This window comes from Ochotona curzoniae, unplaced genomic scaffold, assembly GCF_017591425.1.
Source record: "Ochotona curzoniae isolate NIBS_2020 unplaced genomic scaffold, NIBS_Ocur_1.0 contig_1302, whole genome shotgun sequence".
In the NCBI taxonomy this organism is placed as follows: domain Eukaryota; kingdom Metazoa; phylum Chordata; class Mammalia; order Lagomorpha; family Ochotonidae; genus Ochotona; species Ochotona curzoniae.
Genome location: NW_024465035.1, coordinates 4,065,972 through 4,086,975, shown reverse-complemented (window position 1 = coordinate 4,086,975; position 21,004 = coordinate 4,065,972). Strand labels below are relative to the sequence as shown.

General features: G+C 52.9%; 1 protein-coding gene across 1 annotated transcript in view; it reads right to left on the bottom strand.

Moving 5' to 3' along the window:
• Positions 1 to 18,815, bottom strand: part of SLCO2A1 (solute carrier organic anion transporter family member 2A1) — a 59,042-nt gene extending 40,227 nt beyond the window's left edge. Inside the window, exon 1 of the mRNA XM_040965175.1 lies at positions 18,720 to 18,815. Coding sequence (XP_040821109.1) covers positions 18,720 to 18,815 — 96 coding nt within the window. The remainder of the gene's footprint in view (positions 1 to 18,719) is intronic.
• Between the last annotated feature and the right edge of the window lie 2,189 nt (positions 18,816 to 21,004).

Sequence of the window (21,004 nt, the reverse complement as noted above, 5' to 3'; positions counted from 1 at the left end):
AGAGAGGTTGATAACACGGGAAAGGAACCCTTGCCCAAGAACTCCTGTCCTAGGGCAGCCTGTGCCCGCCATCCTCCACCCCTGCTGCCTCAGGCTCATCCCCCACCCCAGCAGCTGCAGTCCCACAAAAAGACCACAACATAGCTAGTTTACTCAAAGCCACCATGGAGGCCTGTGGAGGAAGCTTTCCAAGCCCAAGTAGCAGGTGCTGAAGGCAGGGCAGGCAAGGTCCCTCCTCGAGGGAAGGCACAGGCAGAAGGGCATGGGTGTGGACTGCTTGCTAATAAGGTGAGGCACAAGGACACAACAGTGGCAGCTGCTTATATGGCTCTGTGGCAGGTGCCAGAGCAGCAACATAAAAAACAGTATCTAAGGGCCATTCCTAGAGAATCAGTGTTTTTTTTTTAAGCTGTGGTTTTTAAAAGCATTTCAACTATTTGTTGTTTATATGAAAGGCAAAGACAGAGGAAGAGAGTTTCCATCTGCTGGTTCATGCCTAGAGTGCTCACAGCAGCCCAGGTGGGGACAGATCAAAGACAGGAGCTGGAGACACGCCTGCAGTCTCCTTGAGGATGGCAGAGACCCAGGCATGTGAGTCATCCCAGGGCGCCTCCCAGGGTGCACATTAGTCTACACTCGAACCCAGGCCTTCCGCATCTCAAGTGGTGGGGTAGTTGCTGAGCCCAGTGTCTACCTGGGGGCTGCGCTTTTAAAGACGGCTGGAAGACAAGAGGAGGAGGAGGAGAGCTCATGGTCAGTGAATGATCTTGTTGGTGTGCTAGAGGAACCACGGCATCGTATTCCCATCAGGCCAAGCCTTCTGAGCAGGTCTGAGACATGCCATGCCCTTTAGAAAGGCTGGCCTGTCCCAAGGCATACAGCTGGCAGGCTAGAGGTGGAGAAGTCCCTGCAAGCTGTGGGACAGGCAGTGGCAGTGTCCAGTGAGCACCTGCAGGACAGAGGATCAGGGAAGGCCGTGGCTGATGGCCAAGGAATTCTGTGGTGGTGATGAGGAAGTGTCTGAGGGAAGGCCGCTGATGAGCGGGCAAAGGCCCTGGGGCTGCGCGAGACATCCAGAGGACACTGGACGTGAGCAGGTGGGGCCGCGGCGGTCAGACATGGACATGGACCCAGCAGCCTATTCCACAGGCAGGGGAGGTCCCTGCGGAAGAACATAGTGAGGTGGGAATAGAGAGGGCAGGGAGCGGCAGACAGGGGCCAGTGCCGGTGCAGAAGGAGAGCGTGGGGGCGAGGGGGGATGCTTGTTCAGGGTGTTCCAGACTTAGGAAGAGCTGACAACTTGCAATCACAAACCTGGGGAAGGGGAAACAGGAGGCTGACAGGTGTGCCATTGGCATAAGCAGGAGCCCCATGAAGTGGGAGCCTCACATCAGGAAGAAAGGACCGGCTTCCTCCTGGAGCAGATGGAACCCAAGAGCCAATCTCCAGATGCCAGAGGGAACTGGCAGCTACACTCGAGACCTTAGAATAAGTCTCCTGTGGCGTGGATGCGATGTTGGGGCTCCCTGAGCAAGACGAGAGCCTCTGATAAAGTGTCTTGGCCCATCTCCCTGTTCCCTTCTGTTCCTCCTCCTTGAGTGGGTGCCTTGTGACTCTGCTAGACCCTGCACCCAGGCCTGTTTCATTTGCAGGAGAGCTGCCAAGAAGACTCCATGGGCTCCGGCAGCCATGGCATCATGAAGGCCAGGGGCCTGGCGCTGGACGGGTCTCCAGCACACTTGAACACTCACTCTGGAAAGATCCAGGGCCCAGGGCCTCTTTCAGACCATTTGGTACCTAACAGAACACTGGCTAAGGCTCCAGCTGAGCGTACTGTCTTGTCTAGTCTGTCCTCTAGCCCCCAGCCAACTAGTGGCTCCAGGAAGCAGCAGGACAGCAGGGTCCTCTCCAGCCAACACACGGCCAGAGGCACCTGCTGCCTTGTCCTGGAAAGCTCACGCCTGCTCTCCTCTCTTGTCACCTCTGCCATGTCTTTTGGGGCTTTTCAAGGTGTCCCTCAAGGCTCTCCTTCTCATTGTCCTGTGTCCTCACTCTACTCCTGAGCCCAGGGAGGAGGGGGAAAAGGAAGAAACACTTGCCTAGAAGGGCAAACTGCAGCAACAAGTCAAGATCCTGGGGCATTAGTTGACATCACAGAAAACACCCAAGTCTGTTCTCAGCAGCATTGTTCAGGTCCTAGACGAGAGACGAAAGGAAATTGCAAGGTGCAGAGACCAAAGCAGAGGCCGAAGACAGACACGCTTGCTTCTTTCCATCCACTGCCAGAACATGCCTCCCTGGCTCCCATGCCCTTGAGCACGCTCCCCAGCCCGCAGCTGCCATCAGCCATGGCCCCAGTGAGGCTGTTGTGGGGAGCCACGCATGGCCTCAAGGTCTTCCAGCACCAGGCCCCAGCTCACGTTTTCATAATTGGACTACGCGTCCACTCTCTTAATAGCATCAACTTTGGTGTGAATGTCTGCATGAGTCCCAGAGCCACGTCATGATCAATCACAGCAGCGGATAATAAGGTAAGAGTCGAGATTCGAGGAGAGAAGCAAACCAACTTCTCTGATTCCCCCTTAGCTACAGTATTCAACATGAAGCTGTAGAGCTCATTAGCCAGTACAGGAGCAACCTCAGCCTGCTCTAGATCGCCTAACGCTTCCAAGGTCAAAATGGAAGTCAGACTGACACAGCAAGCTGCTGTGCCCAAGCCCTCCTGGGGAGTCTGTGGATTCCAGCGTGTGGTGGCCACATATCCTTGCCAGAAAGACTCTGCCTGGGCGCCCTCCTTCCTGCTGCCCTGGTGCCTGCTCCCCGGCTGAGGCTGACTCACAGCTCTGGGCTTTCCTGGGACACAGCAGGAGCTCCAGACGACCACCCCCCATGGCCCATCCGAGAAGGCTCCCCAGGTTCTCATCAGTTCGTGCTCCTAAGATAGAAGCTCACATACTGGGGCCCTGGGGCTGGTGCCAAGGCATAGTGTATTAATCCTCTACCTTCAACCACCAGCATCCAAGCCTACTTCTCATTTGGCTCCTTGCTTATGGCCTAGGAAAGCAATGGGAGAATGGCTTAAGGCCTTGGACCCCTGAACCCACATGCAAAGTCAAGAAGAAACTTGTGGCTTTCAGTTGTATATCAATTCAGCTCACGCCATTGTGGCCATTTGGGAAGCAAACCAGCAGATGGAAGACCTCTCCAAAAGTCTGCTTTTCAAGTAAAAATAAATAAATCAGAAAAAAGAAGCTCCCATCTCAGGAAAGCATATAATAATAGACTCCTTCCTGCCCATCTCTTTCATGAATACGGGGGCCAGGGGCATATCACAGTGCCCTCTGCAGTGCACCTGCTTCCGGAGAAGCACTTGCCTTCTGGAAGGTGAACTCAGCATGGCCCCATCAGAGCTGCCCCGAGGCCTGGCTCAAACAGCTTACCAGGCCCCCCGTCCAGTTCTTCATCCAGCAGGCCTGCGATGGGTCATAAGTATCTGCATGTATTACAAGCTCCCACGTGATGCTGCCACAGAAGGTCCGGGAATAGTATTTTGAGAATCCCCTCCTTAGCTCAAGTGGGTCTTCCTGGGCTGTACCCCAATTCCTTCCTTCTTGGAATTTCTTTGTTGCAGACAATGCTCAAGGGCCTTCCCAAAGTTCATGGACAAATCTGCATTACCGTTTAATTCTAGTTTTCCAGGAACTTAAAAGAGTTCTCTAGTGTGTGTAAATTCCATCCTACAGATCAGGGCTGCCTTTGGGTAGGATGGAATCAATTCCTTGATTTCTTTCTGCTCCCCTTAGCCCCCTGCCCACCTGCTCACTGGAGCAGGGGGTGCCTCACTCGGGGAGAATCAGGTCATGTTACCTGTGCGGCCTGGAGGAACCTCAGCTGCTCCTCTTTTACCCTGCTGCTGTCTCACCTGGAGCTCTTGGAGACACAAGTGCAAGGGAGCGTGATTTCAGCACTCACAGCTGGTGGATTGGCTGGGATTTCCACCTAAATAAAATCATCAACAATCCACCTTTAAATGGAGAAAGATGAGGGCGTGGCCTAGCGGCCAAAGTCCTCACCTTGAACGTGCCGGGATCCCATATGGGCGCCGGTTCTGGTCCTGGCAGCTCCACTTCCCATCCAGCTCCCTGCTTGTGGCCCAGGAAAGCAGTCAAGGACGGCCCAAAGCTTTGGGACCCTGCACCCGTGTGGGAGACCCGGAAGAGGTTCCTGGCTCCTGGCTTCGGATCGGCACAGCACCAGCTGTTGCGCTCACTTGGGGAGTGAATCATCTCTCTGTCTCTCCTCCTCTCTGTATGTCTGACTTTCCAATAAAAATAAAATAAATCTTTAAAAATAAATAAATAAATGGAGAAAGATGAGCTAAGCAAATACTGGACGCCTACCAGCGCAGCCCTGGGAGCAAACATGAGCCCTCCCACCTTCTTAACCCTGCTGGCTGATTCACACCTGAAGCCCAGGCACCAGTGACCCTCACACGCCACAGAACACATGCCGGTGCCGGGGTCCAGCTCCAGAAGGGTGCGTGGAGTGGGCGTAGAAAAGAAACAGACCACTACAACTTCAGGATCATAACGGACAATGCAAGAAAGCTGTCTGTCTTATTTATACAGAAGCCGCCATGACGGCTAGCATAGACTTTTCACACCTGGTCAAGCGGGCATTCCTAAGGCCATTTCTGCCAATTGTTTCACCTTGAGGCAGGATGTCCGCCATCTTAATCCTGTGGTCAGGAATTAATCAGTAACACATTCCTACCACAATCCTCATTCTACAACTTAGTCTTGAATCAGTTAAAGGAGGAAAAGCATCACAGAAGGAGGGACCTAAACACCAAGAAAAGAGGGAAAGAACAGATTCCCACTACACCTGGGGACTTAACACCCTTGATTAGCATATGGTCAATGGTGGCAGCCCAGACAGCATGAGTAATTAAAGGTCCTTTTGCTAAGACGGTATCAGCAACATCAACTTCCAAGCTCACATTGATAGTAAAGACCAATTCCACAGTGGCAGACAATGGCTAAATAGATTACAGAATTCTCAGCGGGGTTGTCCGGTGTCCATGCAAAGCAAAGTGGAAATGCCTTCGGGTGGATGCAGAGACATCCATAGGACCTTGCCATGCAACAGGAAATTCCTTGCAGCCTTGCCTGCAATGCAACAGTTCTCTTCACACCTTCGTGTCTTTCGCACCCACCACATGGACCTCAGCATGCAGGTAGGCAGCATAGCAAGCAGCCTTCCAGACACTGGTACCGTGCTGGGCTCTGATCTGCAAGGCTCCAAGCAGCGTTGGAGCCTGGGAGGGAAGCCACCCTCAGCTACAGGACTTCAGAGTAGAGGAAGCACCCCACTGTAAGACTCCCTGCAGGCACTCAGCCCTCGGCCCGGCCCCCTCCCATCAGTGACTTCAGCACACCTTCCTGGCTCCCTGACCCTACTTCTTGGGCTTCCCTGTTACTCAGTGGAACTCACCGCTCCTCAAGCCTTCTGCCTGCTGCTGCTGCTGTTGCCCCATTCTGTCCCACATGTGCCCTGAATGTTACTGACCTTTGACCTTAGGCCCTGGCTCTGGATGTATCAACTCCATAGACACTACTTATTCAAGGAAACATGGATCTAGGTGTTGTTGGGGAGGGCATTGGTAGACATAATGGAAAAATATCATCAGCTGAGTCTAAGCAAAGGCCCTTGTCCTTGGTAACCTGGGTGAGCATGCTTCAGTCCACGGAAAGGCATTCAAAGCAGGACTGAGCACAGAGACACAGAGGGAGAGAGGCAGGGAAGACTGGCCTGGCAGTCACAGCCCCAGGGGCCTGTGAGCTCCAGCCTGTTCCATGATGAGCCCTCTCCAACTGCCTGGCTGATGTGGTTTGCATCTCCTTAGCCAGTCCTCACCATTGCGTAAGCTAAAGCCTTGTCACCAACGTGTTAGTCACATGTGTGCGTGCGTACGCATGCTACCAGCTCATTGGACCTAACCTCATGTGGGACAAAATAATGACTTCCCAAATGTCCCCATCCTCTTCAGCATCTCTAAGTCTGTTGTCCTACCTGGCAATGTCCAGGCATGGTTAAATTAAGGATTCTGAACTCGAAGATTCTCCAGGATCATCCGGGTAACAGATGCAAACCACAAGGTCAACAGAAGAGGGAAGCAAGGATGGAGCCAGGCTGCCTCCTTTCCCTGCCGCAGAACTGTCCCTTGAGTCCATCCTCCCTGCCATCAGGGCTCTTGTTGGGTTGTCTGTCCAACCACATGGTTCCAGCAGAAGCTACGGCTGGCTGGCTTAGGAAGCAGCACGTGACCTGCTGAACCAATCTGAACCCTGCCCCAGCACTTTCTGCAACTGGAAGTAGAAAGAGTGGGGCAGGAACTCTGTGGTTGCTGAGCAGGAAGATGACAGTGACATTCACGGGAAAGTGGGGAGCACTTGAGTTCTTCTCCTGGCAGGTTTCTTGTTGATGATCAGCAATTCCTTGTATGTTCTAGATACCAGGGCCTAGTCAGTTTTAGATAACACAATCTTCTCCCACTCTAACATTCTTTCTGCTTTAGACACACTTCCTGGCTATTAAGGTGGATCACTATTTGATTTCTTCTGGTAGATTTTCCTCTGTCCCTTCATTTCAACCTTTCTGTCTTATAGGATGTTTGTTTTTAGAAAGCATGCAACTAGATTGTTGTCTCTATTTTACTAACACGACATGAAATTCTCTCACTTTAAAGTGGCGAGAATAGTGCACTAATTCCTGATAAATTAGATTTATATCTAGGTCGATATATATTGTGTTTCTATTTACCATGAAATCCTTATGCCCCTCCACTTTTTCAGCCTTCTACTGTTTAACGGGATGTCCTGTTTCCCCTTACTCGCTTCTACTTTTGCAGCTACGCAATGTCTTCTGTTTAAGGATCAGCCACGGTCTCAGGCCATTTTTTATGACTACAACAAAGTGTCTGAGGCAGCTCGCCACCTACAAAGAGAAGAGGTTTGTTTAGCTCCAAAGGGTGGAGGTCCAAAGTCCATACTGCACAGCATGGGCTTTGGCTCTGACGAGGAATCCGTGGCTGATGACAGAGTGCAATACAGGAAGGGTGACACAGTGATCCAGGAAGAAGGGGAGACGGTGCGCCAATATTCAGATGTCTATAACCATACTCTTGCCTTAACTCAAGGGATCACAGGAGAACAGCCTTTGGAGGGTGTGTCCCACTGACCTGAGGCCTTCCCACCGGCCCCACCTCTGGCACATTCTACTTCTTCCCCACAGCAGCAAGGACCAAGCCTTGAACACATGAGCCTTCAGGAGACACTCAGCGTATCAACCATAGCACCCTCTACTTGCACATAATGGAAGAATTGTCATCAGAACCATCTTTAAGAGGCATAAAGTTCATATGCACACATTGGATATGCATATCCTCCATGCCTAGGGCTCTTTTTATGTTGCAAAGCCCTAAACCTTAAATCTACTGAGAAATAACTTTCCTTCTCTGTGTCCCCAGCCCCTGGCAGCCACCATTGCACCCATTACCTTTGTGAATATCTCTGTGAACTGCAGGGACTTTATAGAAGTGAAGTCACAAAGAGTTGATCTTTCTGTGACTTGCTTGCCCTACCTAGCAATAGCACCCTTTGGGGTCATCCACTTGGCAGCATAGGTCAAAACTTCTTTCCCTTTTAAGACTGAATAGGGCTTCATCCTGAGTCTATACCGCATGTTTCAGTGCTTTAATCCACTGACGGGCTCCTGACTCACATCCTCCTTTATACTACAAGAGATGAGGGCCGCTGTGATACAGGAACAAGCCGGTATCTTGTTGAGACCCTGCTTCCAGCTCTTTTGTATATTCATCCAGAATCAGAATGGCTGGCTCATGTGGCTTCCATTTTCAGTTTTCTTAGGAACTGTAACACTGTTTATCTCAGTGACTGCGTCACTACACTTCCCCCACTAGGACACAGCATGCCTGCATCTTTCCCAATACTGTCTATTTGCTGTTTGTCTTTCTAGCAGCCATCCGTCCTAATGGTTGTGGAGTGATAGCTAACTGTAGTTTTGACTTACAGCTCTCTAAGGGCTAGTGATGCTGCACATTCTTTATGTGGTTGTTGGCTCTTTATAAACTGTTTTGGAAGAAATGTATGCTCAAGTCCCTTGCCAAATCAGAACAAGGTTGTCTGTCACTTTAAGAATCCTTTATATGATCTAGACATGGACCCTTGAACAGTTTCCTGATTGCAAATATTTCCTGTTTTCTTCCAAGAGTCTTACAGTGTAGCTCTTGCATATGTAAGTCTGATTCAGTTGGAGTTAATTCTTAGACCTGGAGTGAGGTACGTACTCCCACACCATCAGACAGTATAAATTCTGTTTCTGGTTCTATCTTATATAACCTAGGACTCTTCGTTTTTCAGCGGAATTTTTCCACCCAGAGATCCTGTGAGAGACAGCCCCACTCACTGGGCCTGGGCTGTGGGCAGTGTTTTCAGTCGCCATCTCACCAAGCGGCCGAGCTCTGGGGACGGGACTGAGCCTCAACTCTACGCCATTTTTGGTACCGTTGTGATAACTAAGACTCAGGCTCCGTCAGAAGCACCTTTTGAATTTGGTTCAGTTGTGTTTTGAAAGGCAAAGATAAACAGACAGGAATCTCCCATGCTTCCATGTATAGATTCATTGCTCAAATGCCTGCAGCAGCTGGAGCTCAACTAAGTCAAAACCAGGCACTGGGCACTCCATCTGGGTCTGCAAGGTGGGCGGCAGGGGCCCAGGTGTGTGAGCCATCGCCTACTGACCCCTAGAAGACATGTTGGGAGGAAACTGGAATCAGGAAAGAAGCCAGATCTTGAGCTCAGGCACCCTGTGAAGGGATGCTGGGGTTCCCAGCAACAAGGCCCATCCCCCTTTAAAATTCATTCATTTATTTATTTAAATTCATTCATTTATTTATCTCACACACACACACACACAGCTTCCACCTGCCAGTCCACTCCCCAAAGGGCCACCACAGCCAGGTCTGGATCTGATGGAAGCCTGCAGCCCAGAACTGTATCCTAGTCTCCTACATGGGTGGAGCAAGGGTCCAGCTATTTGGGCCTTTATCCACTGCCATCCCAGGCACATCAGCAGGAAGGTGGATTGGAAGGGGAACAGCAGGGGCTCTTACCCATGCTCCCATATGGGATGGACACCTCAAGTAGTGGGACAGCACCTCTCACACCACAAGACAGTTGCACTTGCCAGCAGCATCTTAACTTCTATGCCAAATGTCTGCCCCACTGTTGAGGACTGCTAACTGGTCCAATCATACTTGGTGTCTCCTGCTGTAGGGCACCGTGGTACTCCCATTGTGGCAGTATTCATTCCTTTGACCTGAAGATTTTACTTTCCTTTTTGAATCCTCAGCCATGCATTTAAGTCTTGGGTGCTATTCTGTTTTATTGAGCATCCCAAGGAATTTATAGCAGGAGAGGTTGCATGTTAACGTGGGACAGTCACGTCAATGGAAATCATAATCCACCATAGTCCCTTATGGCCCATCTTACCCCAACTGACCGCGGCCTTTGGAAGAGAGTGGACTCGTCTGATTCATACTACCCTCTTCCTGTGGAGCAAAATTCAGAGTCTGTATCTCCATGTGTATTCAGCAGCTTCCACTTCTGTCTCTATCCTGTTTTCTCTCACCAAAATCGGCTCTTATCTCTCTCGCATGACAGGTTCTGTAGCTTTGCATGTGTCTGTATGTCTGTGTACTCTCTCATGGGGCATCGCTCACTCTGTTTTGATCACCAGTGGATTGCCAATGGAGATGGCAAGTGATCGGTCATAATAAAGGAATGAGTAAATGAAGCTCAGGAGGCCATTCCTACATCCCTCTTGACCCTAGAATTCGAAACGCTTGCTGTTTACAGTTCCCATTGAGAGCTGACTTGCAAGTAGAGGGTGGCCAATGGAGGCTCACCAAAAGACCGGGGGAGCCCACCCATAGCTGCCTCCTGTATCCTCCCAGGTGTGAACCCCATGCTCAAGACCAGATCTTTAGTGTGAAGCTTGCATCACAGCTTCTATCCTCCCCGCCTTGCCCTCAGGCCTGCTCTTCCTACAGGGCGAGAAGCCGATCAGATAGTCTGGCTTCTCTAAAATGTTTGGCCAACCCTTAGGGTTGGATTCCTAACCTCTGAGCCAGTCCCTGGGAGTGGGCACTAGAGGAGCAGAGAGGGCTTCCTGGACAGAACTGCTTCCCAATCTTCCCAGAAAAGAAACTGTTCCACATTCTTGTCTGTCTCTAGGATGGAAAGTATTGTTACCTTACTTTGCCTCCATCCCTGGGGAGCTATGAGATGCAAGCACAAGCATGGATGCCGAAATGCAGTGGGGGATGGGAATGGCCCTTCAGGAAATGGACCTACCAACCGCCCCAGCCTCCTGGCTGACATCCCGTCCACATCAAAGTCCCTGCTCTAGGACTCGGAGGGCAGCCACTTCAACCTTACATCGCGTTTCACACACTGCATTGGTGTTCCGGTGCACCTGGCAAGGGAGGGGAAATCACTGAGTTGCCGAAGTTTTTTCTGAGTATAAATATGGGACCTGTTTGTTGGAGAAAGAATGGAAACCAGAGACTGCTGAAAAAAGATTCCCACACAGAGACAGCCAGCCCTATTTGGCCCCTTTGAGCCTTCTTGCATTGCAAGTTGGGATCTTTTTATCTCAACCCCTCATGAGGTCCCCCTGCCTCCTTGTACTAAACCTGAGAGAAGCAACTCTTCTCCAAAGATTAAGAAGTAATTACTTAAAGTTTCCTAGATGGACCTATTTACTTATTGACTCTCAATGTCAGATGCACAAATTATTACTGACTGTCAACTTCTGAGTAGATCAGTTCGTGACACCACATTCTAACTTTGGCTGGATTTCCATGTAGAGATTTCATGTAGAGAGCAGGTGCTCTAAGCCACTTGATTGTCCTGCACCTAAGCCAGGTCTAAATGCTGTACAGTCAGGGTGTGGATCCAGGCTCCTGGCTGCAAAGAGGGAGTGTACAGTGACAGAGGGAATTGAGGGATGCAGACATTTGGAATAGCTGCTGATATATGTGCTTTGAAGAAATACAACAATAAATATAAATGAGCCACTCAGCTGTGTGCATCGGTAGGGAGCAGTAAAGTGGCAAAGCTCTGGCCCAACTAGGGCTTATGGTGAAGGGCAAGAGAAGCCAGGGAGGAAAATAATCTTAAAACAGAGTCTCCCACAGAACCCTGATCCCAGCTCTGTGAAACGAGGCAGGTCCCACGGGCTGCCTCTCCATGTGCTCTGCTATGAATGGTGGACAGGACATGCCGCGCAACACGGCAAGAAGGGATGTAGTCAGAGAGGGCTTCTGGCCTTGTCTGATGGGTGCCCCCAAACAGGAGGCCCCAGATACACGTGCACGCACAACTCCGTTGTGTTTGACCGTACATGTGTCCTTCTAAGTACGCCCATATCTGGGATAATTGCTCAGGAAATCATAAATGTTGCTAAAAAAAAAATAGTCATTGGTTTTTGAGGGTAGGGATTCTGAGGGTTTTTTTAAGGCTATCAAAATAGACTTAATTAGTCCTTGTACATGTTATACATTTACACGTATGAAATTCAATGGAGCCGCAACGTCCTAACCACTGGGAGCTGCAGGAGGCTTGCATTGCAACAAGGAAGGAGTCCTGGTGACAAGAGGGGTGAAGATGAAATGGACAAGTTCCAGAGGCGGGGCCCCTCCAGGAGACAAGGCTGGCTCTCCATCGTCTTAGCCCTGCCTGTGTGAGGAAGGGGAGGGAGAGGAATACAGGCTGGGTCCCACAGAGAACGCGGACTGGGTGTGCAGCTGGAAGGCCACTCATGAGAGACCTCTCCTGGGCACTCGGGGCATGAAGCTTCCAGTGTGCCCTTCTCTGCCTCCTCTGGGGGATGCTGTACAGCTAAAGGTGAGGAGATGGACTCTGACACCTATCTAGGACTCCTGCAGACCTGCTCTTGATACCCTGGGAAAACTCCCAACGCCAGGGAGAAGTGAGAGCTGGGCTAGGAGTGCAGACAGGGGTGGGTGAGGAGACGTATGAGCCTGTGGTGGCTTGGACGTGCACTATCCCCCAAATGGCCCTGTGCTGGAGCTTGATCCGGGTGCAATGGTACCAAGGGAGTATGCCCTTTTAAGAGGCAGGGCCTGGCATGAGGAGTGGGTCGTAGGTGGCGATGCCCTTGGAAGGGATTTAGTAAGCTGCTCTGGCAAGAGTGAGTTGTTATGAAGCTGGCTTGAGTTTTTCCACTTGCCGTCCTGTTTCCTCACACTTACTGCCACGTGGTGCCAGGAGATCCTGGCAACACCTCGGAACACTCCTCTCTTCTTCAAACGTGCCTGTTCCTCTAGCAACTCGGAGAAAATGAAGGCAGAGCAGGTAAGGGCATTCCCAACATGTGGGGCCTCTGAGGCTGCTGATTTTCATGGCCAGGAGATCTCTTTTTGGTCCAGATATCCAGGGCCACCTGCCCCTAACAACCGCAAGAGTGTGAGATGCCCACATGAGGGGTGGCCAAGTCCCTTGCCAAGAACACTTTTGCAATCTGAGACAACAGGGATGGGAGCCACACATGGCCTCCAGCAAAGCCTACCTTCACAGCCTGGGCTGGCTCTCAGCAGAGGGTGGCCCGGGGGAACACTCTCTGCTTCAGCCCTGCCAAGCGGCCTGCAGTCGCAGGGACTCCCGGGAGAGTGGCTTTGTGCCATGAGAGATACACAGGCCAGATCGGTGCAGGTCTCAGCAGAAGGTCTCTGCCGGTGAAGTCTGCAGAGTCTGGGTCTGCTCTGTGCTGCACTGAACTCACCGTTACTGAAACTACGCAAGCAGGGGAGCCACAGTAACAGGGCCACTCTGTCTGCACATGACAGACATTCCCATCTCGGTCAACTACGAAATTCAATACCTCCAGAAACAAGGAGACAACCTGTTCCATAGCTCGGTTTTATCAATATTTTGAAATGTGATTATGTGTGATTTTGAGATGACCAGCAATAGAGGCAGGAGGGGACAAAAGGAGGGACCGTCGAAACCAGCCATCCTCCAGACCCTTCCCTCCCACCAGTGCCGCTGCTCCCCAACACTGGGGCACCCCAGGATCCCCACTGCCTTCCCTAAGCTTCCTCTTCCCATGGGGTGTCCACAGGACTTGGTTCAGGAATTTTCTGACACCCACACTGCACACACCTGTGCCTCTTAACCTGTTGGGAGACCATTCCCTGTAAACCCAACAAGCTGCTGGATGAACTAACCAGATAAACTAGTTCTGATGTGGATTCTGCCTGTCTTGTGTTTCCAGGTTTCCCAGTTCGGCAGGTGCAGCTGGGAGACTGCACTTGAGAGACACAAGTTAGACAAGCACAGTTCCCTGCAGCACCAACGGGACTATGAGGTTTGGGAGGAAATGCAGCACATGATTTAGAAACACACAGATAGCCCGTGCAGAAAAATATACATTCCCCTTGACTTTTTGGATAAAATATAAAACTGTATCAACACTGTGTAATACCTGAGCCACACCCCAGACACTGGCCCGGCTCCTTGTCTTGCCACTGTGTGGAATCCTGCTCACTTCCTTCTGGAACCCAAAGCCTCACAGTGGGGTTGGGGGGCCTTTGCAAACACAGCCCTCTCCTGGAGGACCCAAGGATCCTAAGTAAAGCACCTGCAGCCAGGACGCCCCCAGGGGAGGGAAGGAGCATTCTCAGGATCCTAAGTGTTTGCTGATGATGCTCCAGTGAACACAGCGCAGCCTGTCTCCAATGCTCCAGGTCCCCCTACACCGGTCTGTAGCACTTCCACACACCCAAGGCAGGTTCAGTGGAAGGACAGGCCCAGGTCCCATCCTTCAACACCACCTCCTCCCGGCTGCAGTGAAGTCTGAGACTTCCTGCCTGGCTTTCATTCCCCACCCCCGGGACAAATGTAATCCATCCCCAACAATGAGGCACACCCAGGGAACCAAGGTCCTCTGGACTAAAAGATTCATCAAAGACGCCGAGTGCTTCTGCCAAGTTTCAGAACAGGTCTCCCAGCAAGGCCCAGGCCCAACTGGCCCTGCTCCTAGTCTCATCTCCATCAGCAGCTTCGCAGCAGGAGGTGGGAATCTGAGCAAAGCACCAAGAGATGCCCTGTGCCCTCACGCTCATGGACAGGATGAGAACCTGAGTCACAGAAGATGGGGGCTGGGAAGGGCAGAAACCTGGTGAGGATCCCTGCTTTCCCAGCTGCTGGAGATGCGGCCTTGGGTGAGCTTCGATTTCTTTGCCTCACATGGGGAGTCTCCTTTCTTGTGGAACCTGGATTGAAAACCCAGCTCCAGGGGCTGGCACCCAGGCATGGTGAGTATGCCTCCACCTGCAGGGCCAACATCCCACAAGGGTGTCAGTTCATGTCCTGACTGCTCCACTTCTGATCCAGCTCCCAGCCTATGACCTGGGAAAGCAGTGCAAGATGGTTCAAGTCCTTGGGCCCAAGTCATCCATGCGAGAGGCCAGGGGAGCTCTTGGCTTCACATTGGCCCAGCTCCTCTGGCCATTGTGGCCATCCGGGGAGTGAGCCAGTGGATGGGAGATCCTTCTCTCTGTCTCTCGTTCTCTCTGTAAACTGCCTTTCCAGCAAAAATGAATAAGTAAAAATTTTTTTTAAAGAAATGAGCATTTGATAGACTAGAATGCATCAAAATTGAACTTTTTCTCTGCAAAGAACCCTGTTAAGAGGATGAAAAGGTAAGCCATAGACTAAAAGAAAAAGCTTGCAGGTCTACTACCTAGCAATGAACTTGTATTTAACTTACACACAGGACTTTTAAACCTCAGCAGCAAATAGACAAACACATGAACAGAAATTTCAATCAAAAAGAGAGGTAAATATTGGCTAGGAACATGAGAAGATGTTCAATACCATGAAACACTAGGAAAATGCAAAGCAAGGCCTTGATGTCACTACATTCATGTGAGGAGCGGAAAGAAAGCAGTGACATCACCAAGTGCTGACAAGGTTGCAGAGCGATGGCATGATTCACATCTTGCTGGAGCAAATGCAGAATTATCACCACCCTCAAAAACGGCTTCTTAAACAGCCTCAAGGCGCAACAAACGACCCTCTAACCCAAAGAAACACACTGTATGTTCATGTCCTCAATCACAGAATATCTGTAACGGGCCAAGTTGAAACAGCCTCGCTGTCCTCCAGCAAGTGAGGCTTTCAATAAATTCTGCACATCCACACCATGGCATGCTGCTTAGTCATCAAAAGGAGCTGATGACTAACAAATACAATGACTTGGATGGATCTCCGGGCGTGAAGCTGAAGGAAAAGGGCCAGTCGCAAAAGGGAATCCATTGCAGGATTCCATTCACATAATATTCTCTAAGTGACGAAGTTGCAGAGTTGGAGTACAGACTAATAATGGGCTACCACGGGAGAAATAGTTGTAGTGACGGATGCTCTTGTCTTGAAGTTGCGGGGGGGGGTTGGTTATACAACTCCCCCCGTGATCAGACCGCTCAGAGTGACAGCCTCAAAGATGAAAGCTGGAGGAACCTCAGCCGGGCACACAGCACCCCAAAGCTGGGAAGAATTCTTCCTCCTAAGAGAGTATCTGGAGGAAATAAAGTTACATCCAGAGATCAAAAAAATACATAAATAGAAAAGTTTTAAAAAAATAAAAATAAAAAACACAAAAGCCACTTTCCCCCTTTCCACCTGAGGCTGCTGGCTGCGTGCAGTTTCCTTGTCTGGTCCCACCCAGGGCGTTCAGCCTCCAGACCCGCGAGCTCCACAAACCTCCTTTCTCCGGGCATTTTGTGATAGAGACACGTGGAGATAGTCATCCCTACCCGGAGGCGGAAGTCGGACAGTCCTGAGGATCAGGCAGAGGGAGCAGGAGGAGGCCAGCGTGGGATCTACTGGTTGCCAGGGTTCTGCCCACCACACACACACACACGGCAAGGTGACTCCCAGGGACAGAGGGGGATGCCTCTGCTGAGGCCGCCAGCTCTGGCAGTCAGCTTGCCCAGGTCATTTCCCAGCCCCACCAGGCTGCCCCGCCAAGGACACAGAAGGATGGGCTGTGCACGCTTTTTGCTCGCCTGGGGCCCTGCGGGTGGAGTTTCCTGACATTCGGGCAGCAGTGACTGAGCAACCACTCCTTCCAGAAGATAACCTTCATCTGGCCCTGAACGCAGGTTGCATTTTAAAGGAAAAAAAAAGAGAGAGAGAGGGAGAGAGAGAGAGAGAGAGAGAGAGAGAGAGAGAGATCTCCCTGTGGCTGCCAGAATTAGTTAGGCGTGAGGGCTCTCCAGTCAACACCCTCGGCTCCCATAACTGCAACATGGACCTGGTTTTAAAGGACGAGCTGGTGCAGGGCGATGCCCTTGTTCCCTCTCATGGGGACTGCCCAGCAGGTCCCCCGCCTCTGCAGGACCCAGGACGCCACACACCAGAGGCTGCCTGCAGACGAAGTATGGCTGTGTCTATACCTGCCAGAGGAGCCACACAGGATTCACCTGAGGCTTGCAGGGCTTACTACGTGAACTTTAAACAGAATGCAAGGACAGGATTCTTGGCAATTGGAGCCATCTACCCCACCGCTGCCACTGCTACCCCTGGCCACAGTGTGTGTGTTGTCGAGCAGCTCCGTGTTGATAGTGAGGGCCGGTGGCACTGTGGAGAAGGCGTCTGACTCTGGTGCCTCCTCTCCCTGCCCCTACCTCTCTTTATGTGTCCACAGACAACAGACCAGCCTCCTGAAGTCTTTTTCCGCCTCACCATTAATGGAGACAATTATGGTATCCACTTGGTGGAATTGCAAGAAAGGATTACAAGTAGGTAAAAGATCTGCATAATTCCTGATACAGCCACAGGCCTCCATTCCTATCAGCTACTTGGGCTATTGTTTAGGACATTGCTGTTAGTATTAATTGTTTTTCCTTAACCGGCAACCCTGGTTCATAGAACTGACGGAACCCCGGTTGGTATGTCCAGTTTCTTGTAGGCAAGCCAGAATGGATCCAACTTGGACCACAACCCCAGACAGCCCTGTTCGGGGTGCAAAGCCTTCTTCCTGGGCTCAATCCCATGTCATCCGACTGAGAACCAGCAGCTGGAATCATTCTCATGACCCACTTTTCCAGGTAAAGGAGGGAAATAGTGGCAGACCTCTGTTCATGGCTGTTGCACTGAAACATGGATCTGGGTGCTCCAGCTTTACCCGCTGCCCCCTACAGGGATGTCCAGAAAATGCACTGGTTCATCTGTGCCAGGATCCTCAGGCTGAACGCGTTACACTCTCACCCAGGTCATACTCGCCACAAGCCAGTGCACTGCTGGGTCTGGCTGGAAGTTCCTGGGAAGAAACAATCACCCTTCCAGGAGCAGTGCCTCCAGGCCGTGATGGCCTCTGGAGGAAAGGGGGAAGTGACTTGAGCCCTGCCGATTCCAGACTGGAGCCAGACACGCTTGCACCGGACGGCCAGCTGGCCAACGGCCCAGACCACAGGTACATGGGTTCAATCACTGGCAGAGACAATTTCTCCAGAGCTCTAAAGAGATGTTCCTTTAGGGCCCTGAGGTGAGCCAAAAGGGGGACAACTTCCTTCAGCATCCCCTCACTCTCAGATTCTGGGCCCAGACACCCTTCTCAGAGAAAATGTGGAAGCCCTAGTCGTTCAGACACCCAGCCCTCACCTCCACCCTCGCGCTCCAATTCTTGATTTAAAAATACCCAGATTTTCCACAACTGTCTACTGCACCATCCTAAACCGTGCAAGAGCTTGAAGACTGTGTCAGCTTTTATGCATCGTGGTGGTATGGGGAGCCCGGCAGCAGAAGCAACAGTCTGAGGAAGTATGTGGGTGGGGGCACCCCTGTGGACACAGAGCCAGCCCACACAGCCCTCTCTCCCAGCTCCACAGCCCCCGGGGCGTCAGGAGGGCCAGCTCTATCCCTCCGCAGCACGGTGGGGAATCACTGTGTCTCACACTCCAGCCGGCCTCACTGCGGGTCCTGCAGCCGCTCACTTGCTCCCAAAGCAACTCTAGTGTCCACAGAGGAACTCGCATGTGGAACTCAACAATTCGGGATCTTTTGGGATTTGTGCCATGATCATGCATCTTCCCACCACATCCTCACAGCAACCAGCTCCCCAAAACTGACCTGCGGACAGGCACCTGCTTAGATCCTTCCTGAACAAACGCCAGTGCAGGACCAGCTGCAGACCTGAGGGGGTTGGTCCAAGCTCCAACACTTGTTGCTAAACTCCAATCACTCAGCGTGGGGGTAGCCAGCTCAGGTGCCAAAGTCTGGGGAGGAAAACTACCCCAGGAGGAGATGGCCCTGATCCGTGCCATCTCAGAGGGACCACCGCAATGCGTCCCCGTTCAGGCCGCCAACCCGGGGCACCTCCAAGCCCCTGCGGTTAACAAGTCACTGCCCAGGGCTGAACCCTGCACCGTGCCTGGAGATGCATGCAAGCTTCCTCCGCCGAGCGCCGGCCCCAGTAAGCAGCGACCATCACCGTACCGCTCCCGACCGCGGTCCCGTTCACCCTAGCAGACACGCGCCCCCACCCTGGGGCGGCGACCCTGGGACCCTGGGACTCCTTCAGCGCGCCTCCGGGTCTCCGGCTCCACTCACCTTAATGTTGCGGAAGATGGAACGGGGACAGCGGCCGGCTCGGCCCGAAGGGGCGTCGCTGCCCTGGGGCGAGCCGGGCTCGGGCAGCAGCCCCATGGTCGTGGCGGGCGGCGTCCCTTCTGTCCTGGCCGCAGCGGTGGTAGCAGGGCCTCGGGGTGCCGAGGCTGGCGCGAGCGGGCCGGCGGGTGGCGAGCACGGCGCGCGGCGAGGAGACAGAGCGGGGGAAATGTTCGTCCAAAAGTTTTTATAAGTGGCCGCAGCCGGCGCGGCCGATGATGAAACGCGCGCTCCCTCCTCCCTCCTCGCCGCCGCGGTCCCAGGCCCCGGGCCCGCCCCTCGCCGCGACCGCCCCTCGGACAGGTGTGGCGCGGCGGCCCCAGCGCGCCAGCTCTGCCTCGGCCCGCGGGCTGAGCGCTCCGGGAAGGGCCCGCCTGCCGGGAGGGGAGGAGGAAGAGTGGACGAGGAGCAGGAGGAGGAGCGGGGAGGACGGCAGGGGCCGGCTAGGGGAGCCGGACGCCGGCTGCAAGGGGCCCCGTCCCCTCCCCACCCAGGCTGGCTGCAGGGGGCGGGAGCCACCGGAGCCTGGAGGGGCCGGCCGGGGGACAACGAGGGCCGGGAGTAGGAAGGAGCCGGAGGGAGTGCGGGATAGTAGGGGAGCGGGGAGCACGCTGCGAGAAGGGAGACGGTCACCCAAGGGGCCGCCGGGCTGGGGGTGGAGGGATGGCACAGGCGGGGAGCCACCGCGTCGCGACGCCCGGGGAGATTTAAGGAGCTGGCCTCGGCTTGTTCGCACTCGCCTTGTAGAACTGAACCCTCCCTCCGTTCCAGCGGTGGCTCCGAGGCTCTGAGTTGAAGCCTGTTTATATGTGTACTTCTCAATACACGGAGAGGGTGCGGGGGGCCAAGGTGGAGAGGTGGGGGCCACCCCGGGGCTGGGCCCAAACTCCCTGGCCCAAAGCCAAGGTAAACCGAAGGCTGGTGTGTGCTGCTGGGGAGGGGAGCCCCTTGAACCAACCGGAGGCACCCCACTGACCTCCATCCCGGAGCTGGCCCCAAGAACCAGTTAATCAGTATTCCCCCCCCCCCCCCCATGGCTTTCTACCACCCAGATTCTGATGGCAGAGATGGGAAAGAAGGTGAGACTTTTCCAGAACATTCTGCCAAAGGCCATTGCCGTAACAAATGCAGTTCTCAAAGTGCTTGTCCAGCTGTCCCATCCCCGGATCCCAGGCCGTCAGCCTCTCCAAGTCCACCCCCCCCCCGCCCGGAAAAGGTGCTCTAGCATTCCAGGAAGCGCCCCTTCCATCTCCCCAGGGCGCCATGCCCTCCTGGGCCCATGCCCACCTGCAGGCACAGGACCTGGCCGTGCTGTGCCCAGATGTGTCTTTTCCAGTCACCAGTCTGTTCTCTCGAAGACCATGGGGTGCCAGGACAGCTGCCATCCCAGGGCCCCGTGTGCTCAGGGAGCAGACACACCAGCCCTCTGCCCGGGTCTCGGCAGCCCTGCGGTGGGAGGTCCCACCATGTATGAGCTGGCACAGAGGTCAAGGTTGGGAGCCACATATCTGTAAAATCTGTCTTGCAAATAATTAAATGTTTTTAAAGAAAAAAAAATCACAGCCAATGTCTTCCTCCCAGACTGTTCATCCCTAAATTTCAGCAAATTTTTCCTCACACTGACCACACACGCACACACACAGAGTCGCTGAGCTGGCCTCAAGTGCTCGCAGCTCTCAGTTGAGGAACAGTGAGAAGAAAATGCATCCGTATGATACGGGAGCTGAGAGGGACCCCCGACTCACCCCAAGCACAGGAAGGCTTTTGGCGGCACCATCTATCAAGCTGGCCCTCTAGACTAGCAAGAACAAAATTCAGCCTCCTTCACTCTGAAGGGCCCAGGCCCAGGCGAGTGCAGCTGCCATCGGGAGACCAGGGCGGGGTGCACAGACTTATCCCCAGCATAATAAGGTGTCAAGGATACTCAAGTCAGCTATTTCTTTTTCTTTGTTCTTTGAGATTTGTTTAGTGTTATTTATAAAATGCAGGTTGACAAAGAGAAACAGAGAAAAACAGATCTTTCATCCACTGGTTCATTCCTCAGATAGGCACAGTAACTGGAGCTGAGCTGGCCCGAAGCCAGGAGCCAGGAACGTCTTCCGGGTTTCCCATGTGGATACAGGGCCCCCCCCCGGCACCAGGTGATAGGGCCCTGGTAGTCTCAAGCAGGAATCCAGGGCGTTAGTGTGCAGGTGACTTCCACAGTGGTGGTGCCTGCCAGGGCAGAG